General features: G+C 38.1%; 1 protein-coding gene across 12 annotated transcripts in view; it reads left to right on the top strand.

Annotated features, from left to right (window-relative positions):
- Positions 1-24516, top strand: part of VEPH1 (ventricular zone expressed PH domain containing 1) — a 291970-nt gene that overhangs the window by 146181 nt on the left and 121273 nt on the right. For 11 of the 12 annotated variants that reach the window (XR_009502810.1, XM_059920041.1, XM_059920044.1 and 8 more), the window contains 2 exons: positions 14109-14248; positions 16512-16646. Coding sequence is in view for 11 of the 12 variants with exons in the window: in XM_059920041.1 (XP_059776024.1) it covers positions 14109-14248; positions 16512-16646 (275 nt within the window). In the remaining variant the exon portion in view is untranslated. Of the gene's footprint in view, positions 1-14108; positions 14249-16511; positions 16647-19466; positions 19653-24516 lie in introns of those variants that run through there. The other variant, XM_059920051.1, reaches the window with a different exon arrangement.

Below are 24516 nucleotides of genomic sequence, written 5' to 3' on the forward strand. Positions count from 1 at the left end.
TAAAAAATTAAACATAGAGTTACCGTATGACCCGACAATCTCACTTCTGGGTATATATCCAAAAGAATTGAAATCAGGGTCTAAAAGAGATATTTGTACACCCATGTTTATAGCATTATTCACAATAGCCAAAAGGTGGAAACAACCCAAATGTCCATTGACGGGTGAATGATGACTGGATAAACAAAATGTGTTATATGCATACTATGGAAAATTATTCAGCCTTAAAGAGGAATGAAATTCTGATACATTCTACAAATTATATGAAACTTGAAGACATTATGCTAAATGAAATAAGCCAGACACAAAAGGATAAATATGATCCTTTATATATGATTCCACTTACGTGAAGCACTTAGAGTAGTCAAATTCATAGAGACAGAAAACAGAATAGTGGTTCCCTGAGGGGAGAGGGAAACAGACAAGTATAGTTTAATGGGTATAGATTTTCAGTTGGGGAAGATGAAAATGTTCTGGAGATGGATGGTGGTGATGACTATACAACAATGTGAATGTACTTAAATGCCACTAAACTGCACACCGAAAAATGGTTAAAATGGTAAATTTCATGTTATATTTATTTTACCACAATAAAAAATCCTTACCCTCATGGAGCTTACAATCTAGGAGAAAAAGAAAGATAATAAGCAATTAGAAATGTAAAATTTTTTAAATTACAGTTTAGATCAGCTTTGGCTTGCCGTCATTTTTACAGATAAGAAGTGAGAAGACAGAGAGAAGAGATAACAAGAGTCTACTCACTAAGACCCTGGTTGTCTGACTCCTGGGCCAGTGATTTTTCCATTGAACCATACTTCCTTTTTGAGGTACTTCTGTTACCTCTATTTTATCTAAGCCGTTCGATAACATACTGGAAAGAGAACAGGCTTTGGAACCTGGATTCAAATTCCAGCTCCTAGAAGTTTGACCTTGAGATTTCCTTCTCTATAAAGTGGGGATAACTAAACCTACTTCATAAGGGTTCAATGTAATCTGTTACACTTACACCTAGGTACGAAGTAAGTAGTCAAAGAAAATTAGCTCCCTTCCTACCAAGCTCTTCAAATGCCTTCTCTGAATTTGTTGCTTATTTATGTTATGTTCAATGTGCTGATACTTTCAAGCTAGCAATTTCTGCAAAGATATTTCTGTATTTGAGTTTTTATAAATCATTCTAGAAATACAGTTTGGATATGGAGAAGAATGATTCAGTTGAAAAACCTGGGAAACAAGCCAGAAACACTCATTTGACCCTTATTTAGCTGGGAGAGAACTTTCAAAGTGTAAGTTTGGTAAAGAATTCAAAAGAGCTAACTTATTCCTTTTTCCAAAAAATAAAGCCAGCTCTTTGATATTTCTACTAGCTATAAAAAAACTCGAAGTCATACTCTATTTTTATTCTTAAAAGGCACTTATCACTAAATAAAAACTATATAATGGCATGGATTAGATATAAGTACCACCCTGGAAGATGAGTTGTGTCTCATTTCCCAAAAAGAATGGTGTGTTTCTGAGATCCAATATATTTAGAAAAATAGTCACACTTATCAACTGTTAGCAGAGAATCACAGGGCATCACAACTACCACCACAGTCCCCCTTCACCTGATTCTACAGCTTTCACCACCTCTGAGAACTATAAGCCTAGTTATTTAATTATTCCCTCTGAGTTTAGCATCCTCTCCTACTTCCTCCTACCACATTTGAGGATAAAAGAGATCAGTTATTCCCAATTTACATAGGCCTCTAAAGAGCTTCTCTTTATTGATTTGCCACAGCTCTTTATATTTTATGAGAAGATTTGTCTTACCCCCAGGTTAGAGAATTATGTTGACTATATAGTAATTGCATAGAAATTAATGCCTTGGGTTATATTTCTAAGCCTGAACAACTTACGTTGTCTTGTTAAAGATACTGGCAATTTATTTTGGATTGTCCATCCTGTCCCTGCAGAAGCTACAGATAGCTCAACTGGTCAACAAGTTCAAGGTCATTAGACAATATAACTTTGCATGAGGTCTTATCACTTTGTGAACAAAACATGGATCTTACATTTTAATGAACTTGGGTCTTAATCCTGGCTCTGCATCTTACTTGATTAAGTCATTTAACTCTCTGACACTTTAACCTCTTAAGTGAAAAGAGATAATAGATAATTATGAGGATTAAATGATAATTATATGAAACATCTAATGGAGTGATTGGTAAAGAAGTAAATACGTATATTAGTTATTCCACACATCACATCAACTTGCTCTAATATTTTAAGTAGTGTACACACACACACACACACACAAACTAAAATCTGATTTTTATTTTTGATTATGGTTTTGCTTGATTTCGAATTTCCACTAGACTTTTTTTTTTTTTCATCTTTACTGGAGTATAATTGCTTTACAATGTTGTGTTAGTTTCTGCTGTATAACAAAGTGAATCAGCTATATGTATACATATCCCCATATCCCCTCCCTCTTGAGCCTCCCTCCCACACTCCCTATCCCACCCCTCTAGGTGGTCACAAAGCATCAAGCTGATCTCCCTGTGCTATGTGGCTGCTTCCCACTAGCCATCCATTTTACATGGGTAGTGTATATATGTCAATGTCAATGCTACTCTCTCACTTTGTCCCAACTTCCCCATCCCCCGCTGTGTCCTCAAGTCCATTCTCTACCACCACGTCTTTATTCCTGCCCTGCCACTAGGTTCATCAGTACTGGGGTTTTTTTTGTTTTTATTTATTTTTGGCTGTGTTGGGTCTTCACTGCTGTGTGCGGGCTTTCTTTAGATGCAGCGAGTGGGGGCTACTCTTCATTGCGGTGCGTGGGCTTCTCATTGTGGTGGCTTCTCTTGTTGCAGAGCACAGGCTCTAGGTGTGTGACCTTCAGTAGTTGTGGTGCATGGGCTCAGTAGTTGTGGCTCATGGGCTCTAAAGCACAGGCTCAGTAGTTGTGGCCCAGGGCTTAGCTGCTCCGCGGCATATGGGATCTTCCCGGACCAAGGATTGAACCCGTGTCCCCTGCATTGGCAGGTGTATTCTTAACCACTTCACCACCAGGGAAGTCCCAGAACCATTTTTTTAGATTCCATACATATGTATTAGCATACAGTATTTGTTTTTCTCTTTCTGACTTACTTCACTCTGTATGACAGACTCTAGATCCATCCACCTCATTACAAATAACTCAATTTCATTCCTTTTTATGGCTGGGTAATATTCCATTGTATATATGTGCCACATAATCTTTATCCATTCATCTGTTGATGGACACTTAGGTTGCTTCCATGTCCTGGCTATTGTAAATAGTGCTGCAGTGAACATTGTGGGTACATGTATCTTTTTAAATTATGGTTTTCTCAGGGTATATGCCCAGTAGTGGGATTGCTGGGTCATATGGTAGTTCTATTTTTAGTTTTTTAAGGAACCTCTGTACTGTTCTCCATAGTGGCTGTATCAGTTTACATTCCCACCAACAGTGCAGGAGGATTCCCTTTTCTCCACACCCTCTCCAGCATTTATTGTTTCTAGATTTTTTGATGATGGCTATTCTGACTGATGTGAGGTGATACCTCATTGTGGTTTTGATTTGCACTTCTCTAATGATTAGTGATGTTGAGTATATTTTCACATGTTTGTTGGCAATCTTTATGTCTTCTATGGAAAAATGTCTATTTAGGTCTTCTGCCCATTTTTGGATTGGGTTGTTTGTTTTTTTGATATTGAGCTGCATGAGTTGCTTGTATATTTTGGAGATTACTCCTTTGTCAGCTGCTTTGTTTGCAAATATTTTCTCCCATTCTGAGGGCTGTCTTTTCATCTTGTTTATGGTTTCCTTTGCTGTGCAAAAGCTTTTAAGTTTTATTAGGCACCATTTGTTTATTTTTGTGTTTATTTCCATTTCTCTAGGAGGTGGGTCAAAAAGGATCTTGCTGTGATTTATGTCATAGAGTGTTCTGCTTATATTTTCCTCTAAGAGTTTTACAGTGTCTGGCCTTACATTTAGGTCTTTAATCCATTTTGAGTTTATTTTTGTGTATGGTATTAAGAAGTGTTCTACTTTCATTCTTTTACATGTAGCTGTCCAGTTTTCCCAGCACCACTTATTGAAGAAGCTGTCTTTTCTCCATTGTATATTCTTGCCTCCTTTGTCAAAGATAAGGTGACCATATGTGCGTGGGTTTATCTCGGGCTTTCTATCCTGTTCCATTGATCTATATTTCTGTTTTTGTGCCAGTACCATAGTGTCTTGATTACTGTAGCTTTGTAGTATAGTCTGAAGTCAGGGAGCCTAATTCCTCCAGCTCCATTTTTCTTTCTCAAGATTGCTTTGGCTATTTGGGGTCTTTTGTGTTTCCATACAAATGATAAAATTTTTTGCTCTAGTTCTGTGAAAAATGCCATTGGTAGTTTCATAGGGATTGCATTGAATCTGTAGATTGCTTTGGGTAGTATAGTCATTTTCGCAGTGTTGATTCTTCCAGTCCAACAACATGGTATATCTCTCCATCTGTTTGTATCATCTTTGATTTCTTTCATCAGTGTCTTATAGATTTCTGCATTCAGGTCTTTTGCCTCCTTAGGTAGGTTTATTCCTAGGTATTTTATTCTTTTTGTTGCAATGGCAAATGGGAGTGTTTCCTTAATTTCTCTTTCTGATTTTTCGTTGATAGTGTATAGGAATGCAAGAGATTTCTGTGCATTAATTTTGTATCCTGCTACTTTACCAAATTCATTGATTAGCTCAAGTGGTTTTCTGGTGGCATCTTTAGGATTTTCTATGTATAGTATCATGTCATCTGCAAACAGTGACAGTTTTACTTCTTCTTTTCCAAATTGGATTCCTTTCATTTCTTATTCATCTCTGATTGCCATGGCTAAAACTTCCAAAACTATGTTGAATAATAGTGGTGAGAGTGGACGCCCTTGTCTTGTTCCTGATCTTAGTGGAAATGGTTTCAGTTTTTCACCATTGAGAATGATGTTGGCCGTGGGTTTGTCATATATGGCCTTTATTATGTTGAGGTAAGTTCCCTCTATGCCTGCTTTCTGGAGGTTTTCATCATAAATGGGTGTTGAATTTTGTCGAAAGCTTTTTCTGCATCTACTGAGATGATCATATGGTTTTTCTTCTTCAGTTTGTTAATATGGTGTATCACATTGATTGATTTGCATATGTTGAAGAATGCTTGCATTCCTGAGATAAACCCCACTTGTTCATGGTGCATGACCCTTTTAATGTGCTGTTGGATTCTGTTTGCTAGTGTTTTGTTGAGTATTTTTGCATCTGTGTTCATCAGTGATATTGGCCTGTAATTTTTTTGTGTGTTTAACATCTTTGTCTGATTTTGGTATCAGGGTGATGGCCTCATAAAATGAGTTCGGGAGTGTTCCTCCCTCTGCTATATTTTGGAAGAGTTTGAGAAGGATAGGTGTTAGCTCTTCTCTAAATGTTTGATAGAATTCGCCTGTGAAGGCTTCGGGCCCTGGGCTTTTGTTTGTTGGAAGATTTTTAATCATGGTTTCAATTTCAGTGCTTGTGATTGGTCTGTTCATATTTTCTATTTCTTCCTGGTTCGGTCTTGGAAGGTTGTACGTTTCTAAGAACTTGTCCATTTCTTCCAGGTTGTCCATTTTATTGGCATATAGTTGCTTGTAGTAGTATCTCATGATCCTTTGTATTTCTGTGGTGTCAGTTGTTACTTCTCCTTTTTTGTTTCTAATTCTGTTGATCTGAGTCTTCTCCCTTTTTTTCCTGATGAGTCTGGCTAATGGTTTGTCAATTTTGTTTATCTTCTCAAAGAACCAGCTTTTAGTTTTATTGATTTTTGCTTTTGTTTCCTTCATTTCTTTTTTTTAAATTTATTTATGTATTTATTTTTGGCTGCATGGGGTCTTCGTTGCTGCACGCGGGCTTCCTCCAATTGCGGCAAGTGGGGGCTACTCTTCGTTGCGGTGTGCTGGCTTCTCATTGTGGTGACTTCTCTTGTTGTGGAGCACAGGCTCTAGGTGCGTGGGCTTCAGTAGTTGCGGTGCATGGGCTTGGTAGTTGTGGCTTACAGGCTTAAATGATCCACGGCATGTGGGATCTTCCTGGACCAAGGCTCGAACCCGTGTCCCCTGCATTGGCACTGCGCCACCAGGGAAGCCCTCCTTCATTTCTTTTTCATTTATTTCTGCTCTGATCTTTATGATTTCTTTCCTTCTGCTAACTTTGAGGGTTTTTTGTTCTTCTTTCTCTAATTGCTTTAGGTGTAAGCTTAGGTTGTTTATTTGAGATGTTTCTTGAGGTACAATTGTATTGCTGTAAACTTCCTTCTTAGGACTACTTTTGCTGCATCCCATAGGTTTTGGGTCGTCGTGTTTTCTTTGTCATTTGTTTCTAGGTATTTTTTGATATCCTCTTTGATTTCTTCAGTGATCTCTTGGTGGTTTAGTAGCATACTGTTTAGCCTCCATGTGTTTGTGTTTTTTACAGGTTTTTTTCCTGTAATTGATATCTAGTCTCATAGCGTTGTGGTCAGAAAAGATGCTCAGTATGATTTCAGTTTTCTTAAATTTACTGAGGCTTGATTTGTGACCCAAGATGTGATCTGTCTTGGAGAGTCTGTTTGCACTTGAGAAGAAAGTGTATTCTGTTGTTTTTGAATGGAATGTCCTATAAATATCAATTAAGTCCATTTGGTCTAATGAGTTGAAAGCTTGTGTTTCCTTATTAATTTTCTGTTTGGATGATCTGTCCATTGGTGTAAGTGGGGTATTAAAGTCCCATACTATTTTGTGTTACTGTCGATTTCCCCTTTTATGGCTGTTAGCATTTGCCTTATGTATTGAGGTGCTCCTATGTTGGGTGCATAGATATTTACAATTGTTATATCTTCTTCTTGGATTGATCCCTTGATCATTATGTAGTGTCCTTCCTTGTCTCTTATAATAGTCTTTATTTTAAAGTCTATTTTGTCTGCTATGAGTATTGCTTTTTGAATTTCCACTAGACTTTAAAAATATTATTATAAATTATAACTCCTTTCTGACGAGATAGGGTGCTTTCAGGGTAGTATGGCTGTAGACTATATCCCACTTCTGAAACATTATGATATCATTTAGTACTATTTCTAATTTTAAAATGTTTTCTAGAATGTTAATTGGTAGACTTTCTAGATTTCTAACTTTTTTTACATTAATATTTTACAACCATAAAATGAGTAAAGGAGTGTTTCTTTACCAAGATCATAACAAGATTACTAGCATCTGAAGTATAGCTAAAATACAAGTGGCTAAGCTAAGGAAGAATGTTCACATTAACAAATAGCTATATCTCAGGACTTCCCTGGTTGTCCAGTGGTAAAGAATCCGCCTTCCAATGCAGGGGACGTGGGTTCGATCCCTGGTCGGGAAACTAAGATCTCACATGCTGCGGGACAACTAACTAAGCCTGCGTGCTGCAACTACTGAGCCTGCACGCCTCAACTAGAGAGCCCACGTGCCACAAGCTACAGAGCCCATGTGCTCTGTAGAGAGAAAACCCACATGCCACAACTAGAGAGAAGCCTGTGCACTACAACTAGAGAGAAGCCCTCATGCCACAACAAAAGATCCTACGTGCTGCAACTAAGACCGGGTGCAACTAAAAAATAAAAATAAATAAATAAACAAATAGCTATATCTTTCATGCCAGATGTGACAATGTGGAATGTTTAGTTAAATGTAAGATAAAATTTCAACATGAAAATTAGTATTGTATTATTACTATTATAATTTCTCATTATTTTCATGGGAATATCCTACTGGTTTTATCATTGTTGCTCCAGAAGGAATCAGAAAGAGTATAATAAAGTATCATTGTTATGTTTTGAGGTAGGCTTCTCTATGCCAGGTACTATGGTGGGTACAAAATACACTAAGATTTTTAAGAGAGAAAGAGAGGAGGGTGGAAGGGAAGGAGAGGAGGGAAAGAGAGCGAAAGGGAGAGGAAAAGAACTCTGCCTTTTATAGTGGACAGAGATAAAAACGCTAACAGAGTGTGACTCAGGCTCCTCACTGTTGAAGTGGGAGTTTACAGGTAAGCAAGGAGTGGAGGCTAAAATGATCCATGTGGCAATGAATTAGAATTGAAACCATGGGTATGAACTCATTTTTAGCTTAATATAGATACAGATGGTTGCATATAGAAATACTTATAAACAGATATGTGTACATATACACACATAATTTCCCCACTTTGTCACCTTAGGGGGCCAAGGAACAATGACACCCAAGTAGCAGCAAACATACCTAGTACCTAGCTCTTAGTTTCTAACACAGTTCTCCAGTGAAAGGAACCAGAAGTCCTTGGAGAAACAGCTGATTCTAAGACAGGGCAGGAAACATACAAGTTGAGCCTGGAGTATCTTGTATGTGAGATGTAAGTAAGGAAGTGATAAACAAACAAATAAAAAACCACACACACAATGATGACAGCACATCAAATGGACACAGGAACCAACTGAAAGAGCTCCCTGTGGCCAAAGCTGGAACAGTTAGAGCAACAAAATAAACAAAATAATATTGAATTATAAAATAGATATCTGTGAGTACATACTGATAGAATAATTGGCCAAATCATTTGAATGTAATAACTAGAAGAGGAAGAGACAAATTTGTGCAGAAGAATTCCACATAATTTATGCAGCTGTTCTGCCCTCAGGAGGTGAAGCTAACTCCCCACTCTTTAAGTATGGGTTGCACATTGTGACTTCTTTTCAAAGAGGACAGTATGGAAAGTGGGGGGAAAAAGAGTAACTTTACAGTGGAGAAATCTGGTGAACACTACCTCAGCCAGATGTTCAAGGTCAACATCAATAGTCATAAGTCATGTAGATCAAATGTACTCTCCATATGATATGAGGAAAATGGCACTTTATCTCTGTGGTTTTCCTCCCCCAAATTCGAAATCTCAGTCTATTCATGAGAAAAACAGACAAATCCCAACTGAGAAACATTTTACAAAATGTTTCAAAACTGTGAAGATCATCAAAAACAATGAAAGTTTGAGAAATTGTCACAGCCAAGAGGAGCCTAAGGAGACATAATGAGTAAATGTTGTGTAGTGTCCTGAATCGGATCCTGGAACAGAAGAAAGACACTAAGTATAAACTAAGGAAATCTGAATAAACTATGGACTTAAGTTTATAATAACGTGTCAATATTGGTTCATTACTTGTAACAAATGTACATACCAACTTTTTTTTTTTTTGGCTGCATTGAGTCTTCATTGCTGCACGTGGGCTTTCTCTAGTTGTGGTGAGCAGGGGCTACTCTTCGTTGCGGTGTATGGGCTTCTCATTGCGGTGGCTTCTCTTGCTGTGGAGCCTGGGCTCTAGGCGCGCGGGCTCAGTAGTTGTGGCACACGCGCTCTAGGGCGCAGACCCAGTAGTTGTGGCACATGGGCTTAGTTGCTTCACGGCACGTGGGATCTTCCAGGACCAGGGATTGAACCCGTGTCCCCAGCATTGGCAGGTGGATTCTTAACCACTGTGCCACCAGGAAAGTCCCTCATAGCAACTTAAGATGTTAATAAGAGGGGAAACTGGGTTATAGTATATAGGGAACTCTCTATATATTGTAATTATATAAAATATGTAAATATATAATAATTATACATTTATATATTATAATTACATATATGTAATTTTTCTGTAAATCTAAAAGTATTCTAAAGCAAAAGTTTGTTTAAGAATACTAACATAGGACTTCCCTGGTGGTGCAGTGGTTAAGAATTCACCTGCCAAATGCAGGGGACATGGAGGAGCCCTGGTCTGGGAAGATTCCACATGCTGCGGAGCAACTAAGCCCATGTGCCACAACTACTGAGCCTGTGCTCTAGAGCCCGTGAGCCACAACTACTGAAGCCCATGTGCCTAGAGCCCGTGCTCCGCAACAAGAGAAGCCACTGCAATGAGAAGCCTGTGCACCACAATGAAGAGAAGCCCCTGCTCGCTGCAACTAGGAAAAAAAAAAAAAAAAGCCCACGTGCAGCAACAAAGACCCAATGCCAAAAATAAATAAATAAATAAATAAATTTATAAAAAATAAAAGGACCAAAGCCAAAAAAAAAAGAAAAAAAGGGCTTCCCTGGTGGCGCAGTGGTTGAGAGTCTGCCTGCTAATGCAGGGGACACGGGTTCGAGCCCTGGTCTGGGAAGATCCCACATGCCACAGAGCAACTGGGCCCGTGAGCCACAATTACTGAGCCTGCACGTTTGGAGCCTGTTCTCCACAACAAGAGAGGCCGCGATAGTGTAAGGCCCGCGCACCGCGATGAAGAGTGGCCCCCGCTTGCCGCAACTAGAGAAAGCCCTCACACAGAAACGAAGACCCAACACAGACAAAAATAAATAAATAAAATTAAATTAAATTAAAAAAAAAAAGATAGCATCATGTAATGGCAATTCGATAAATCTGGGTTTTTGGAAAGTGATTTCAATGGAAGACCTGTCTCAAAAGAAATTAAGAAATAAAAGTCTGGAATAAATCTCTTTAAAAAATGCTAACAAAATTTTAATACAGTACAATGAATGCAGTGTAGGAATAAAAGCATATGAACTGTGGGAGAAAAGTGTGAGAGGAAGAAAAGAATTCCAAAATGATCCTTAAATACTTTGACTTAAAAAAAAGATCAAATGCTCTTTTATTTTGTATCACGTCTTTAAATTTATCCATGTGTGTAATGTGTATGTTTTGGGTATTGCAACTTACAACACATTATATTATACAATTCTTGCTGCTCATGTTAACTTCAGTATTTTTAAAGACCAAACCAAATCCTTTGATTTTTTTTTTTTTTACAAAAATAAGCCACAATCTACCAAGAGTAAAGAAATAACAATCAGATTTGGTGGAATATGAGAAGCATTCTATATTTAGCAAAGCATGACCTTCTCTCTTTTCAACATTTAATGTAGAAAAATAAATAACAGTTTAGGCATCAATTGTATAAATAAAAAGTATCTTAATAACCCAGATACACTAACCTTACTACCTGGAATTACCTTGAATATTCATGCCTTATGCGATTTTTTCAGGGTGTTCCCTACTCTTAAAATGCTTGTCTCTCTCACATTTTTTCTAAGTTCAAAATCTTGGTTAGCTTTCAAGGTCACCTCAAATATTTCCTCCACCAGGAAGCCTCGCCTGGTTCCCCAAGGATGATAGCTGCTCATTGCTGTGAGTGGTTGGTACTGTGTGTCCCTCCATTATCCCATGAACTTAATTTACAACTGTTGTTTATAGGTGTTTCTCCCATTTGGCTGTAAACTTCTTAAGAGCAAGGTCAGAATCATGGCTTCTCTTGGTCTCTGCACAGTGTCTGACACCCATTCATTCATCCAACACCATTTATTGCATGCCCACCATTCAATACCATGGAATGAACAGGAGGGAGAAAATTACAGAGAAAAATTAACAACTAAATGTTAATGTTGAAAAAACTTTCTAATCCAGCAAAGCTCAGAAAAAAAAAAAAATGAGGAGAAAAATATTGAAACAGATCCAGTTTACTGAAAGCATTAACAGAAGCCTTATATCACAGAACTGATGTGTTTTTATCACCGGTATATATGCTTCTAGGTAAAGGTGTCTCTTTGTTCTATCGCTTTGCCCATTTTCCATGATCAGGGACCCCTGTGGTTTGTGTATAGAAAGCTGGTAGGCTAAGGGCAAGTAAAATAAATTGAATCAATGTTCATTTTCAAAAGAAAACATGAACAAGCAGTAATTTAGGGGAAGGAAAAAGATAAAAATGTTTTTTTCGTGGCAGGGGCCCGAAGTCCAACTTGGACTGTCAAGCTACTGCACAGGTTCTTACAAACGATCTTTTTCCCTTTTGAAACTTTCTGTTAAAGCAAAACAAGGTGCTGTCTCAATGCATACATTACAGCTAGACTGATTCCCAATAGAACCATTTTTTGTGTATGCACTCTTATGGAATTCTTGGTTTCTGCCTTCTCTAGTATTGATTAATTTAAATTCAATTTTTCAATGCCAAAAAAATATTTTTAATTACCATTTTCAAACAATTTCTGATAGAGCAATTTTAAGTGGATATTGTGCTCTATTCTATTCTATGAAGTCTTTCCCTGTCAGTGGCAGGCCTCCTGGTCTTTTCCACTGAACTTTCAAGCACTCTTTATATCTCATGATCCACTCACCCACAGAATGCAGAAATGATTTCTGATTTCATACAAGATTTTGAATGCTTAAATTTCCCCCAAACAACTAACATCATGAAAACTAGTCCTCTTTTATACCAATGGTTCAGAATCACACAGAAAGCTATTATTTATTAAGATTTCTAAATATGTTTCTAAATTGCCCTCTGGCTTTATTGTTTTGTTTCCAATGTCGTCTTCTCTAATCTATCATTGGCCACCCTCCCTTAACTCTTCCAAACTCTTTCCCAAAAGCCTGTTTTTCCTTCACACCTGAGCCCTGATGGTGCACAGATAAGCTTCCCCCCTCCCCATAATTCTCTAGGGAACCCCATGCACTCTCATGGGTTGGGACTGACTCTACCACCTTATTAGGGTTCCCATCAGCTTTTAATAAACTCTAGTCCATTTCCATTTTTAATAGTAGGGCATAATTAATCTATTTTCAAAATATTTCATTTAACATGTCAGATTAATTCTTTTTTTTTTTTTTTAAATAATTGTTGTTTGCGTTCTTTATTAGTAAGGATTGGCAACTTCTCATATGGTTACCAAACATTTATTTTGTGTGCGTGTGTGTGCGTGTGTGTGCGTGTGTGTGTGTGTGTGTGTGTGTGTGTATGTACTGCCTTGTTCATGTCCTTTGCTTTTTTTTTTTTTTTTAATTTATTTATTTATTTTTGGCTGTGTTGGGTCTTCGTTTCTGTGCGAGGGCCCTCTCCAGTTGCGGCGAGCGGGGGCCACTCTTCATCGCGGTGCGCGGGCCTCTCACTATCGCGGCCTCTCTTGTTGCGGAGCACAGGCTCCAGACGCGCAGGCTCAGTAGTTGTGGCTCACGGGCCCAGTCGCTCCGCGGCATGTGGGATCTTCCCAGACCAGGGCTCGAACCCATGTCCCCCGCATTGGCAGGCAGACTCTCAACCACTGCGCCACCAGGGAAGCCCTGTCAGATTAATTCTGAAACAATAAATAACCCATGAGCTATCGATATGACTCTACAGATTTAAAAATTCCCAGTATGGTAGAGCCTAAAGCATCCCAACGTGGCAACAGTTTGGCTGAGTTCGAATCCTGGTTCTGCCACAGATAGGGCAAACTTGAGCAATATTTTCTGGATCCTTGAGCATCATTCATCTCTCCAGACACTCTCTTTAGAGCATCTATTATGTGCCACGTGCCAAGGTCATAGTGGTGAACAAGGCAGTCACAGTGGTTCACTAAGCTGACCCTTTAATGGGCTAAGTTTCCTCATACTTAAAATAGAAACAGTAACACCCATCTTGTAGGGTTGTAAAAATTAAATGGCTCCTAAACATGGCTCCTCACCATCTCTGCTCTATGCCACCACCACCATGCTCCCCCACTTTCTTGTTCCTAAAGGATGATCTCTTTAAGTTTCCCTACTGAAGCTCTTCAAGATGAAATAACCTTTTCGAGCCAGGACAGTTCACAGGAAGCCACCCCCTGGCCAGAGTTATTCTGGGGGTTGTTTCTGTGGCCTCTGTACAACCAAGAGAACAGTGCCCCTGGTCATGGCACACCATCACTGCCCAGAAAATGCCTCGGTTTCCTTCACCCATTTGTTTGTGCTTCCCAGGTTATTTCAAAGTTCCCAATCATATGGAAATGACACCTATCTCCCTTTCTATTGGTAAGAGGTTTTTTCCTCCCATGCAAGTTACTTGGAGACTTCTCATCCATTGTTAATCAAAAGAAAAAGAGGAATAGAATACAACTTGCTTAAAGCAGCTACACTTAAGTCTACATTCCATGAAATGGATCTACTCCCAAATCGATAGTTGTTTGAAGTTATTAGCTCACAGAGTGAAAACTAAAGAATGTATTTCTAAAGATGTTTGTATGTTGAAGTATAAGGTGTAACTCTGGGAAGAATCTAATGTTTAATGCTATGTGTATTTGTTTCTAGATTCTGTTAGAAGTTGTGTAGCAAAGCTGTTCTTCACTTGCTCCCTAAAGGGTCATTATTGCCTCTACAGTAAATCCAGTTTTATTCTCATCAGCCAAGAACCTCAGCCGTGGATCCAGATCATGTTCCTATTTCAGCAGGTGTGTATAATTCACATTCATCATGGCTCCTTGATGAGAACAGCTCACATTTTGATGTGAATCAAATTGTATATGAATATAAAAAACAGCATTGATTTTTCTTCCTTTTCTTGAAATAATGACCTTATTCTTCTTCTACTTTACTAATGTTTTTCAAATGGTTTTCATCAGTGATTTTGTAATTGGTTTCATCTTTGGCTTTGTTCTTAACAGTTGTCAGTTTTCTGAAAACAAACCAAGAAACCTTGATTTTATTTTTGCTCCTTCAGTCTTATTTTATTGACTTAGTCTGATTCTTTGTTTTTCTCTTTGAGCAAACTCACCAAAAAATATACGTTTATGCTGCTTTTCTTCTTTGTTCTTTTTACTATAATGTTTCCTTTCTTCTTCCACACCTTTGATATTATGTGATCTGGATGAAGCCTGACTTTGGGGTAAATAAAAATCAAATCTTTGACTTGATAGTTACAAACCCAGTGCTAGCCTTGTATGCTGGGCCAGACTCTTCCCCTTCTCTGTCAGTTTACGCCTTCATGCAGTTCTCAAATTAACAGATTCCAGTCTAAATGGACCTCTTTGGAATGATGATTAATTAAATTAGGTCCTGCTCTTCTTTAAGTGAAAGATCATATGCTGTATAAGTTTCTGCTAATAATCAAGAAATTCCCAGATGTGTCCACATTTTTTTTAACTTTTTATTTTATATTGGAGTATAGCTGATTAACAATGTTGTGATAGTTTCAGGTGCACAGCAAAGCATGTGTCCACATTTTGGGTTTCACAATCAATCTGTTAGTGCTCTTAACCTTTTTAAATCTGTGGGCAAGTTACTCAGGGTATAAGATCCTCTGCCTTTTCCCACTCAGTATAAGAAGCAGCTCATCTTGAGGATAACAATAAGATTTTTCTGGAAAAAAAAATTGTTATTCACTTACTAAATAGAAACTTTGTACACAAAGACCACCTAGAGAGTCTTATAAGTCAATGTTTGGACAGTCATTGACATAGAAAATGGAATTTTATAAGGCAAAATCATTATTTTATTATACCTCACACATAAAGGATAATATATATGGTATTTTATGTGTGTGTGTGTATAATTTTGTGCCTTTTATGTTCTATATGTTTTTATAAAATTGTTCCCTTGAATTGAGACACTTCTCACGTTCATAGATATAACATCACAACATGTAAATAACTGTTAAACACATAATTGGTTAGTAAACATACAAACAGTTTAAATATTCCTTTGAAAATTTTAGAACCTAGGGGCAGGAGAGGAATAAAGACGCAGACGTAGAGAATGGACTTGAGGATACGGGGAGGGGGAAGGGTAAGCTGGAATGAAGTGAGAGAGTGGCATGGACATATATACACTACCAAACGTAAAATAGATAGCTAGTGGGAAGCAGCCTCATAGCACAGGGAGATCAGCTCAGTGCTTTGTGACCACCTAGAGGGGTGGGATAGGGAGGGAGGGAGGGAGGGAGACGCAAGAGGGATGAGATATGGGGACATATGTATATGTATAGCTGATTCACTTTGTTATAAAGCAGAAACTAACACACCATTGTAAAGCAATTATACTCCAATAAAGATGTTAAAAAAATTTTATTTTCATTGGCTTGAATGATATATATGTAAATGTGATTCTGTTTTTACATAAACAATCTAATATTCCCAAACTGAGAATATCTTAAAGCTCTAAGAATATTCAGCCATTACACATTTTATAACCGAAAATGTTTGTGTTTCCCCAACCCCCCCACTCATACTGTTCACGTCTGAGCAATTGAATTATGGACTCTTGGTTATTTAATGTCTATTCTTCATGATTTACTCTGTATAAATAAACTTGATATTTGTACTCTATTTGTACTCTCTTGATATTTGTTTTAATTTTATACCTTAATTCTCAGATCTTTGAAAAATAAATATATATATTAATATTAACCATTTTCCAATTAAGTAACATGCTTGAGAAATGATTGCAGTAAATACTACATTACAAAGGTTAGGCATATTTAAAGAGATCAATATCAACTGTCTTAAAAATCCTATTTAAGTTAAATTTTCTGTTAAGAAATAAAAAACATGAAATGTACCATATGTTTGATCTTCAAGACAGATTTCCCTGTAGCTTTATTTAAATTTAAACCATTTTTAAGTTCAGACCAAGCCTAATAGTGCTTTGCAGTCAATCAAACAATACTGTTAGGACAAGAGATAACATGTCACGTTTCTGTCATTAATGCCCTTTCAGAGCCTATTTCCTGAGCCCCTGTCCATACAGAGCCGTTCTGTGCAATTTCTCAGAGCTCTGTGGGAGAAGACCCAGGCAGAGGGTGCTCACAGCTTTGAAACAGCCATGATGGAGTCCACATTCCCACAGCAGAAGGTAAATGGTTTTTTCCTTAGACATGTTATTTTAAACCAAGATTCAAGATTAGCTTGAAACAGTTTGCCTTTTCTTGATAGTTCAGTTTTTTCCCTTCATTCCTTTATTTTCTTTTATTATTAGAAAACACTAAGTAATGATTTACTTAGTCACATTGTCCACTATGTCTTGCTATAGTGGACTCAGGACCTAGTGATATCATTAGTCAAGGTCACTGCCCTTTGAGGCTTCCAGACTGACATAATACTGCCCATTCAGAGCCACACAAAAAGCACACACATGGTATGGAATAGAAAACATTTTACAAAAGAAGACAGACAACTCTAGGACTGAAAAGGAAAGAGCATTGGGGAATCAAGCTCCAGGTTCTTTGGTGCTTTTCATTTCATCCGTCCATACTTCCTCTCATCACCTTGCCCTCTGCTGTCACCACAAAGCTAGAAAAGGAAGACAAGGTGAACAGGAAGGTCAGGGTGGGAAAGAGCTCTGTTGAGGCAGACAAGGATGATGTGAGGCAGAGCATTTTAGGAGTGTGGAAACAGGGGCATCACTCTCAGGACACTGTTGGCCGAGACCTCCTGAGCAGGCCCTTGAACTGGGAAAGGACCAGAATGTGGAACTACGCCTATCCAGTCAACAGAGTGTAACCAGAAGTGGACGTTCACTGCCGTGATCAGATCTGCCCATAAGAAAGGTCACAGGCCTGGGTACGGGGAGAATGATTAGAGGAAGCCTGACTGGAGACAGGAAGACTACAAAGGAAGCAACTACTGTAGCCAGGTAGGAAATGAAGGCCTGAACTAAAGTTGGAAGTTGTAAGAAGAGGATGGATTCAAGAGCCATTAAAGAAACAGAATCAACAGGACTTGGTGCCTGATAAGGAAATTGAAAGAACCAAGGATGACTCCAGGTGCGTTGTGTGGCCAATGGATGATGGCACCATCTTGAAAAAGAGAGACCACAAAGGAAGCTGATGTGGAGGAAGAAGATAAATCATTCTGGCTTACATATTTTGAGTGTGAGTGGTTTGTGTAGATAACCAGGTCGTGATGGTGGTTGAATTGCCAGTGTGGACCTCAGGAAGAAGGACATGACTGGAGATAATGGATTTGGGAGTCAAAGATAGCACTTGATGTCATGACAGTAGATTGGATAACTTGGGAAGAACATGGATAATGAGAATAGAGAATGGTTATTGATCTCTCCTTAGTAAATTGTCAGCTTCTGTAAGTCCTTCTCATACTCAGAGATCTGATTATCCTTATTTTGCCTTCAAGAAAACCCAATAATAAGCATTGGATGCTTACTGATCAAACCAGAGATTCTGAGAGTATATGATTGTGGTCTTTGTCCTTGTTTTACTATTGAGAAGGGGAACAAACATACTAATATTAAATAAACTGAAAGTACAAACAACTAGCAAATTAATCAATAACTGTTACATTGTGAAACAAACTCAATATCTCTTAAGTGCTGAAGGATTGTAAAAAGATGAGAAATGGGTGTGATTAATCAGAAGTTTAGTTAGTATGGTTTGTAAGACACTGAAGCCACACCCAATTACTGCATCACTATTTTTTGGCTTTGCTTTAAGAATTAGACATGTAGTATTAAGAATAAAGGAAATGCCATAGTTGCATCAATGCAAAGTAGAATGGAATTCTTTGCATATTTCCTGCAAATTTTAAAGTTTTGTATCATGTTTAAAGACAGTGCCTCAAATTCTTATAAATGTTTCATTGTGAACTGTAGTTTAACTAGAGGGAACATGTAAATTAAACCTCGGCAGACTGCTTCAAGTCCTAAGAGGTTGAAAAAAACCCCAAAATCTTGGCAAACCACTTTTGTGCATGCTCACAAGTATACTTATTCATATTTCTTCTATTTCATACCAATAAATATTCCTCTAGGGAAAAATTAACTGCAAACCAAAATGTTTTATAATTTTTTAAAACTTTATAATTTGGTTTATTCATAAGTAATAGAAAAACTTTGATGTCTGGAATGTGCATTGTGTGACAAAGTTTATCGGCCTGGGTATTTCTCACTCAAATTGATTTTCTACTCTCTTTATTTTATGAAGTGTTCTTCCCATGAAATTCACAATAGCTGTGAGAATGGTCCAAAGTCTGCTTTCTTCTTTTCACCATATGTGCCAGTCTGTACATACACTAGTGATTTGAAAATGACGGGCATGTGTGTATCTGTTGCTGTGATAGAATTAATACTGCAGCCAACTGGATTCAGGTATACAAAAAAGGAAGATGCTTCTGAAAAAATGCCTAAGTCTCTAGAATATAATGCTCTGGAGAGTTTGTTATTGAGAATTCTTTTTAATAAAATCTTGGAATTTTAGAACTGAAAATCAACAGTAAGTTATCTATTACATTGTAAACTGCTTGAGGGCAAGGGATGCACTATGTTTACCATTATATTTCCAGGGTCACACAGTGCCTGACACATGGTAGTCTCTCAATAAATGGTGAGTATCAATTGAATAAGTAAATAAATCCTGTCACTTTCCAGATGTTAAAATTGGAAGCATAGGGACCTGTCGTAGGTTACCTACCTAGTCAGTAGCAGAGCTAGAGCACGAGCATACACCATGGTGACATCGGGACCACCACCAATATATCTGGGTTTTCTCTACTCTGGCTTGTAAGATTACAATTCCCTGCCTCTTGAAGTAAGCCTTGGTCATGTGACTTGCTTCAGCCAATGATATATGAGAAGGGATATGTGTCACTCCAGGCAGAAGCTTTTCAAAGCCAGTGTTCCATTCTCCATCTTCCCTTTCTTCCCCTACTATGGGGGCTGCAGAAGCAAATGTTGATATTGAGTTGCCAGAAGATGGACACAGCCTGGAACCCCAAACTACCACATAGAGGACTGCTGCTCTGGAGAGCCACCCAGACCCACCACACACTTCGCATGATGAAGGAACAATCATCTGTTTCGTTAAAGACAGAAGTTTTGGTGTTTGTTATGGGAATATAACCTACCTATCTTGACTACTTTTCTTAATTTTAAATAGTAATAAAAACATTTTTTTTAAACCTGGATTAATGGAAAGATATGCCCTTCTCATGGCTAGAAACACTGATTACACAAATGGAAATTTTCTCTCAAATCATAAATACAATTTATTTCCAATCATAATAGCAACAGAATTTCTTCATAGAGTTTGACAAAGTGATCCTAGATTTGAGAATAACAAAAACAGTTCTGAAAAAGAACAGAGAGGAGAAAATTTTTCTACTAGGAAATGAAAACTTATTCTAAAAGCACAATAAGATGAGGAGGTGATTATTGCTATAGGGTTAAATTAATACTAATAAGGAATAAAGAGTCCAGAGATAGTTCCAAGCATATATGGACACTTGGTAGATGATAGAAAGGAGATTTCCAATCAGTGAGGAGAAAATAAAATATTTTAAAAATAGTATGGGGGACATGTGACTTTTCAGATGGAAAAGATAAAATTAGATCCGACTTAGACAGTATAATAAATAAACTAATTCCAGATAAAGCTCTAAATGTAATCAATGAAACTTTACAACAATTAGAAGAAAATAGCCATAGTTGTCTTTGTGACTTCAGGATAAGAAAGAATTTAAGACTTAAGTGAACAGAAATCATAAAGGAAATATGAGTAGATTCGAGTACATAAAAAGTTTAAATTTCTGTATGACAAATTACACCACAACAAAGTTAAAAGGCAAGCACAACCTGGAAGAAGTTACTTAAAATATGTGTAAGGGCCCTGAACCAAGATGGCGGAGTAGAAAGACATGCTTTCCCTCCCTCTTGTGAGAACACCAGAATCACAACTAGCTCCTGGACAATCATCAACAGGAAGACTCTGGAACACACCAAAAAAGATACCCCACATCCAAAGACAAAGGAGAAGCCACAATGAGACGGTAGGAGGGGCACAATCACAGTAAAATCAAATCCCATAACTGCTGGGTGGGTGACCACAGACTGGAGAACACTTATACCACAGAAGTCCACCCACTGGAGTGAAGGTTCTGAGCCCCACGTCAGGCTTCCCAACCTGGGGGTCCGGCAATGGGAGGAGGAATTCCTAGAGAATCAGACTTTGAAGTCTAGTGGGATTTGATTGCAGGACTTCGACAGGACTGGGAGAAACAGAGACTCCACTCTGGGAGGGCACACACAAAGTAGTGTGCGCATCGGGACCCAGGGGAAGGAGCAGTGACCCCATAGGAGACTGAACCAGATCTACCTGCTAGTGTTGGAGGGTCTTCTGCAGAGGCAGGGGGTGGCTGTGGCTCACCGTGGGGACAAGGACACTGGCAGCAGAAGTTCTGGGAAGTACTTCTTGGTGTGAGCCCTCCCAGAGTCCGTCATTAGCCCCACCAAAGAGCCCAGGTAGGCTCCAGTGTTGGATTGCCTCAGGCCAAACAATCAACAGGGAGGAAACCCAGCGCAACCCATCATCAGTCAAGCGGATTAAAATTTTACTGAGCTCTGCCCACCAGAGCAACAGTCAGCTCTACCCACTACCAGTCCCTCCCATCAGGAAACTTGCACAATCCTCTTAGATAGCCTCATCCACCAGAGGGCAGACAGCATAAGCAAGAAGAACTATAATCCTGCAGCCTGTGGAACAAAAACCACATTCAAAGAAAGATAGACAAGATGAAAAGGCAGAGGGCTATGTACCAGATGAAGGAACAAGATAAAACCCCAGAAAAACAACTAAATGAAGTGGAGATAGGCAACCTTCCAAAAAAGAATTCAGAATAATGATAGTGAAGATGATCCAGGACCTCGGAAAAAGAATGGAGGCAAAGATCAAGAAGATGCAAGAAATGTTTAACAAAGACCTAGAAGAATTAAAGAACAAACAAACAGAGATGAACAATATATAACTGAAATGAAAACTACACTAGAAGGAATCAATAGCAGAATCACTGAGGCAGAAGAACGGATAAGTGACCTGGAAGACACGATGCTGGAATTCACTGCTGCAGAACAGAATAAAGAAAAAGAATGAAAAGAAATGAAGACAGCCTAAGAGACCTCTGGGACAACATTAAATGCAACAACATTCGCATTATAGGGGTCCCAGAAGGAGAAGAGAGAGAGAAAGGACCCAAGAAAATATTTGAAGAGATTATAGTCTAAAACTTCCCTAACATGGGAAAGGAAATAGCCACCCAAGTCCAGGAAACACAGCGAGTCCCATACAAGATAAACCCAAGGAGAAACATGCCGAGACACATAGTAATCAAACTGGCAAAAATTAAAGACAAAGAAAAAGTATTGAAAGCAGCAAGGGAAAAATGACAAATAACATACAAGGAAACTCCCATAAGATTAACAGCTGATTTCTCAGCAGAAACTCTACAAGCCAGAAGGGAGTGGCATGATATACTTAAAGTAATGAAAGGGAAGAACCTACAACCAAGATTACTCTACCTGGCAAAGATCTCATTCAGATTCGAAGGAGAAATCAACACCTTTACAGACAAGCAAAAGCTAAGAGAATTCAGCACCACCAAACCAGCTCTACAACAAATGCTAAAGGAACTTCTCTAAGTGAGAAATACAAGAGAAGAAAAGGACCTACAAAAACAAATCCAAGACAATTAAGAAAATGGTCATAGGAACATACATATCAATAATTACCTTAAACGTGAATGGATTAAATGCTCCAACCAAAAGACACAGGCTTGCTGAATGGACACAAAAACAAGACCCACATATATGCTGTCTACAAGAGACCCACTTCAGACCTAGGGACACATACAGACTGAAAGTGAGGGGATGGAAAAAGATATTCCATGCAAATGGAAATCAAAAGAAAGCTGGAGTAGCAATTCTCATATCAGACAAATTAGACTTTAAAATAAAGACTATTACAAGAGACAAGGAAGGACACTACATAATGATCAAGGGATCAATCCAAGAAGAAGGTATAACAGTTATAAATATATATGCAGCCAACACAGGAGCACCACAATACATAAGGCAACTGCTAACAGCTATAAAAGAGGAAATCGACAGTAACACAATAATAGTGGGGGACTTTAACACCTCACTTACACCAATGGACAGATCATCCAAAATGAAAATAAATAAGGAAACAGAAGCTTTAAATGACACAATAGACCAGATAGATTTTATTGATATTTATAGGACATTCCATCCAAAAAGAGCAGATTACACTTTCTTCTCAAGTGCACATGGAACATTCTCCAGGATAGATCACATCTTGGGTCACAAATAAAGCCTCAGAAAATTTAAGAAAATTGTAATTATATCAAGCATCTTTTCTGACCACAACGCTATGAGATTAGAAATGAATTACAGGGAAAAAAATGTAAAAAACACAAACACATGGAGGCTAAACTATACGTTACTAAATAACTGAGAGATCACTGAAGAAATCAAAAACGAAATCAAAAAGTACCTAGAGACAAATGACAATGAAAACACGACGATCCAAAACCTGTGGGATGCAGCAAAAACAGTTCTAAGAGGGAAGTTTATAGCTATACAAGCCAACCACAAGAAACAAGAAAAATCTCAAGTAAACAATCTAACCTTACACCTAAAGGAACTAGAGAAAGAAGAACAAACAAAACCCAAAGTTAGCAGAAGGAAAGAAATCATAAAGATCAGAGCGGAAATAAATGAAATAGAAACAAAGAAAACAGTAGCAAAGATCAATAAAACTAAAAGCTGGTTCTTTGATAAGATAAACAAAATTGATAAACCATTAGCCAGACTCGTCAAGAAAAAGAGGGAGAGGACGCAAATCAATAAAATCAGAAATGAAAAAGGAGAAGTTACAACAGACACTGTAGAAATACAAAGCATCCTAAGAGACTACTACAAGCAACTGTATGCCAATAAAATGGACAACCTGGAAGAAATGGACAAATTCTTAGAAAGGTATAACCTTCCAAGACTGAACCAGGAAGAAATAGAAAATATGAACAAACCAATCACAAGTAATGAAATTGAAACTGTGATTAAAAATCTTCCAACAAACAAAAGTCCAGGACCAGATGGCTTCACAGGTGAATTCTATCAAACATTTAGAGAAGAGCTAACACCCATCCTTCTCAAACTCTTCCAAAAAATTGCAGAGGAAGGAACACTCCCAAATTCATTCTATGAGGCCACCATCACCCTGATACCAAAACAGACAAAGATACTACAAAAAAAGAAAATTACAGACCAATATCACTGATGAATATAGATGCAAAAATCCTCAACAAAATACTAGCAAACAGAATCCAACAACACATTAAAATGATCATACACCATAATCAAGTGGGATTTATCCCAGGGATACAAGGATTCTTCAATATATGCAAATCAATCAATGTGATACACCATATTAACAAATTGAAGAATAAAAACCATATGATCGGGCTTCCCTGGAGGTGCAGTGGTTGAGAATCCGCCTGCCAATGCAGGTGACACAGGTTCGAGCCCTGGTCTGGGAAGATCCCACATGCCGTGGAGCAACTGGGCCCGTGAGCCACAACTACTGAGCCTGCACGTCTGGAGCCTGTGCTCCACAACAAGAGAGGCCACGATAGTGAGAAGCCTGCGCACCGTGATGAAGAGTGGCCCCCGCTCACCGCAACTAGAGAAAGCCCTCGCACAGAAATGAAGACCCAACACAGCCAAAAATAAATAAATTAATTAATTAATTATTTTTAAAAAACAAAAACAAAAACCATATGATCATCTCAATAGATGCAGAAAAAGCTTTTGAGAAAATCCAACACCCATTTATGATAAAAACTCTCCAGAAAGTGGGCATAGAGGGAACCTACCTCAACATAAAGCCTATATATGAGAAACCCACAGCAAACATCATTCT

The sequence above is a fragment of the Balaenoptera ricei genome, chromosome 4 (genome assembly GCF_028023285.1).
Source record: "Balaenoptera ricei isolate mBalRic1 chromosome 4, mBalRic1.hap2, whole genome shotgun sequence".
NCBI lineage: Eukaryota > Metazoa > Chordata > Mammalia > Artiodactyla > Balaenopteridae > Balaenoptera > Balaenoptera ricei.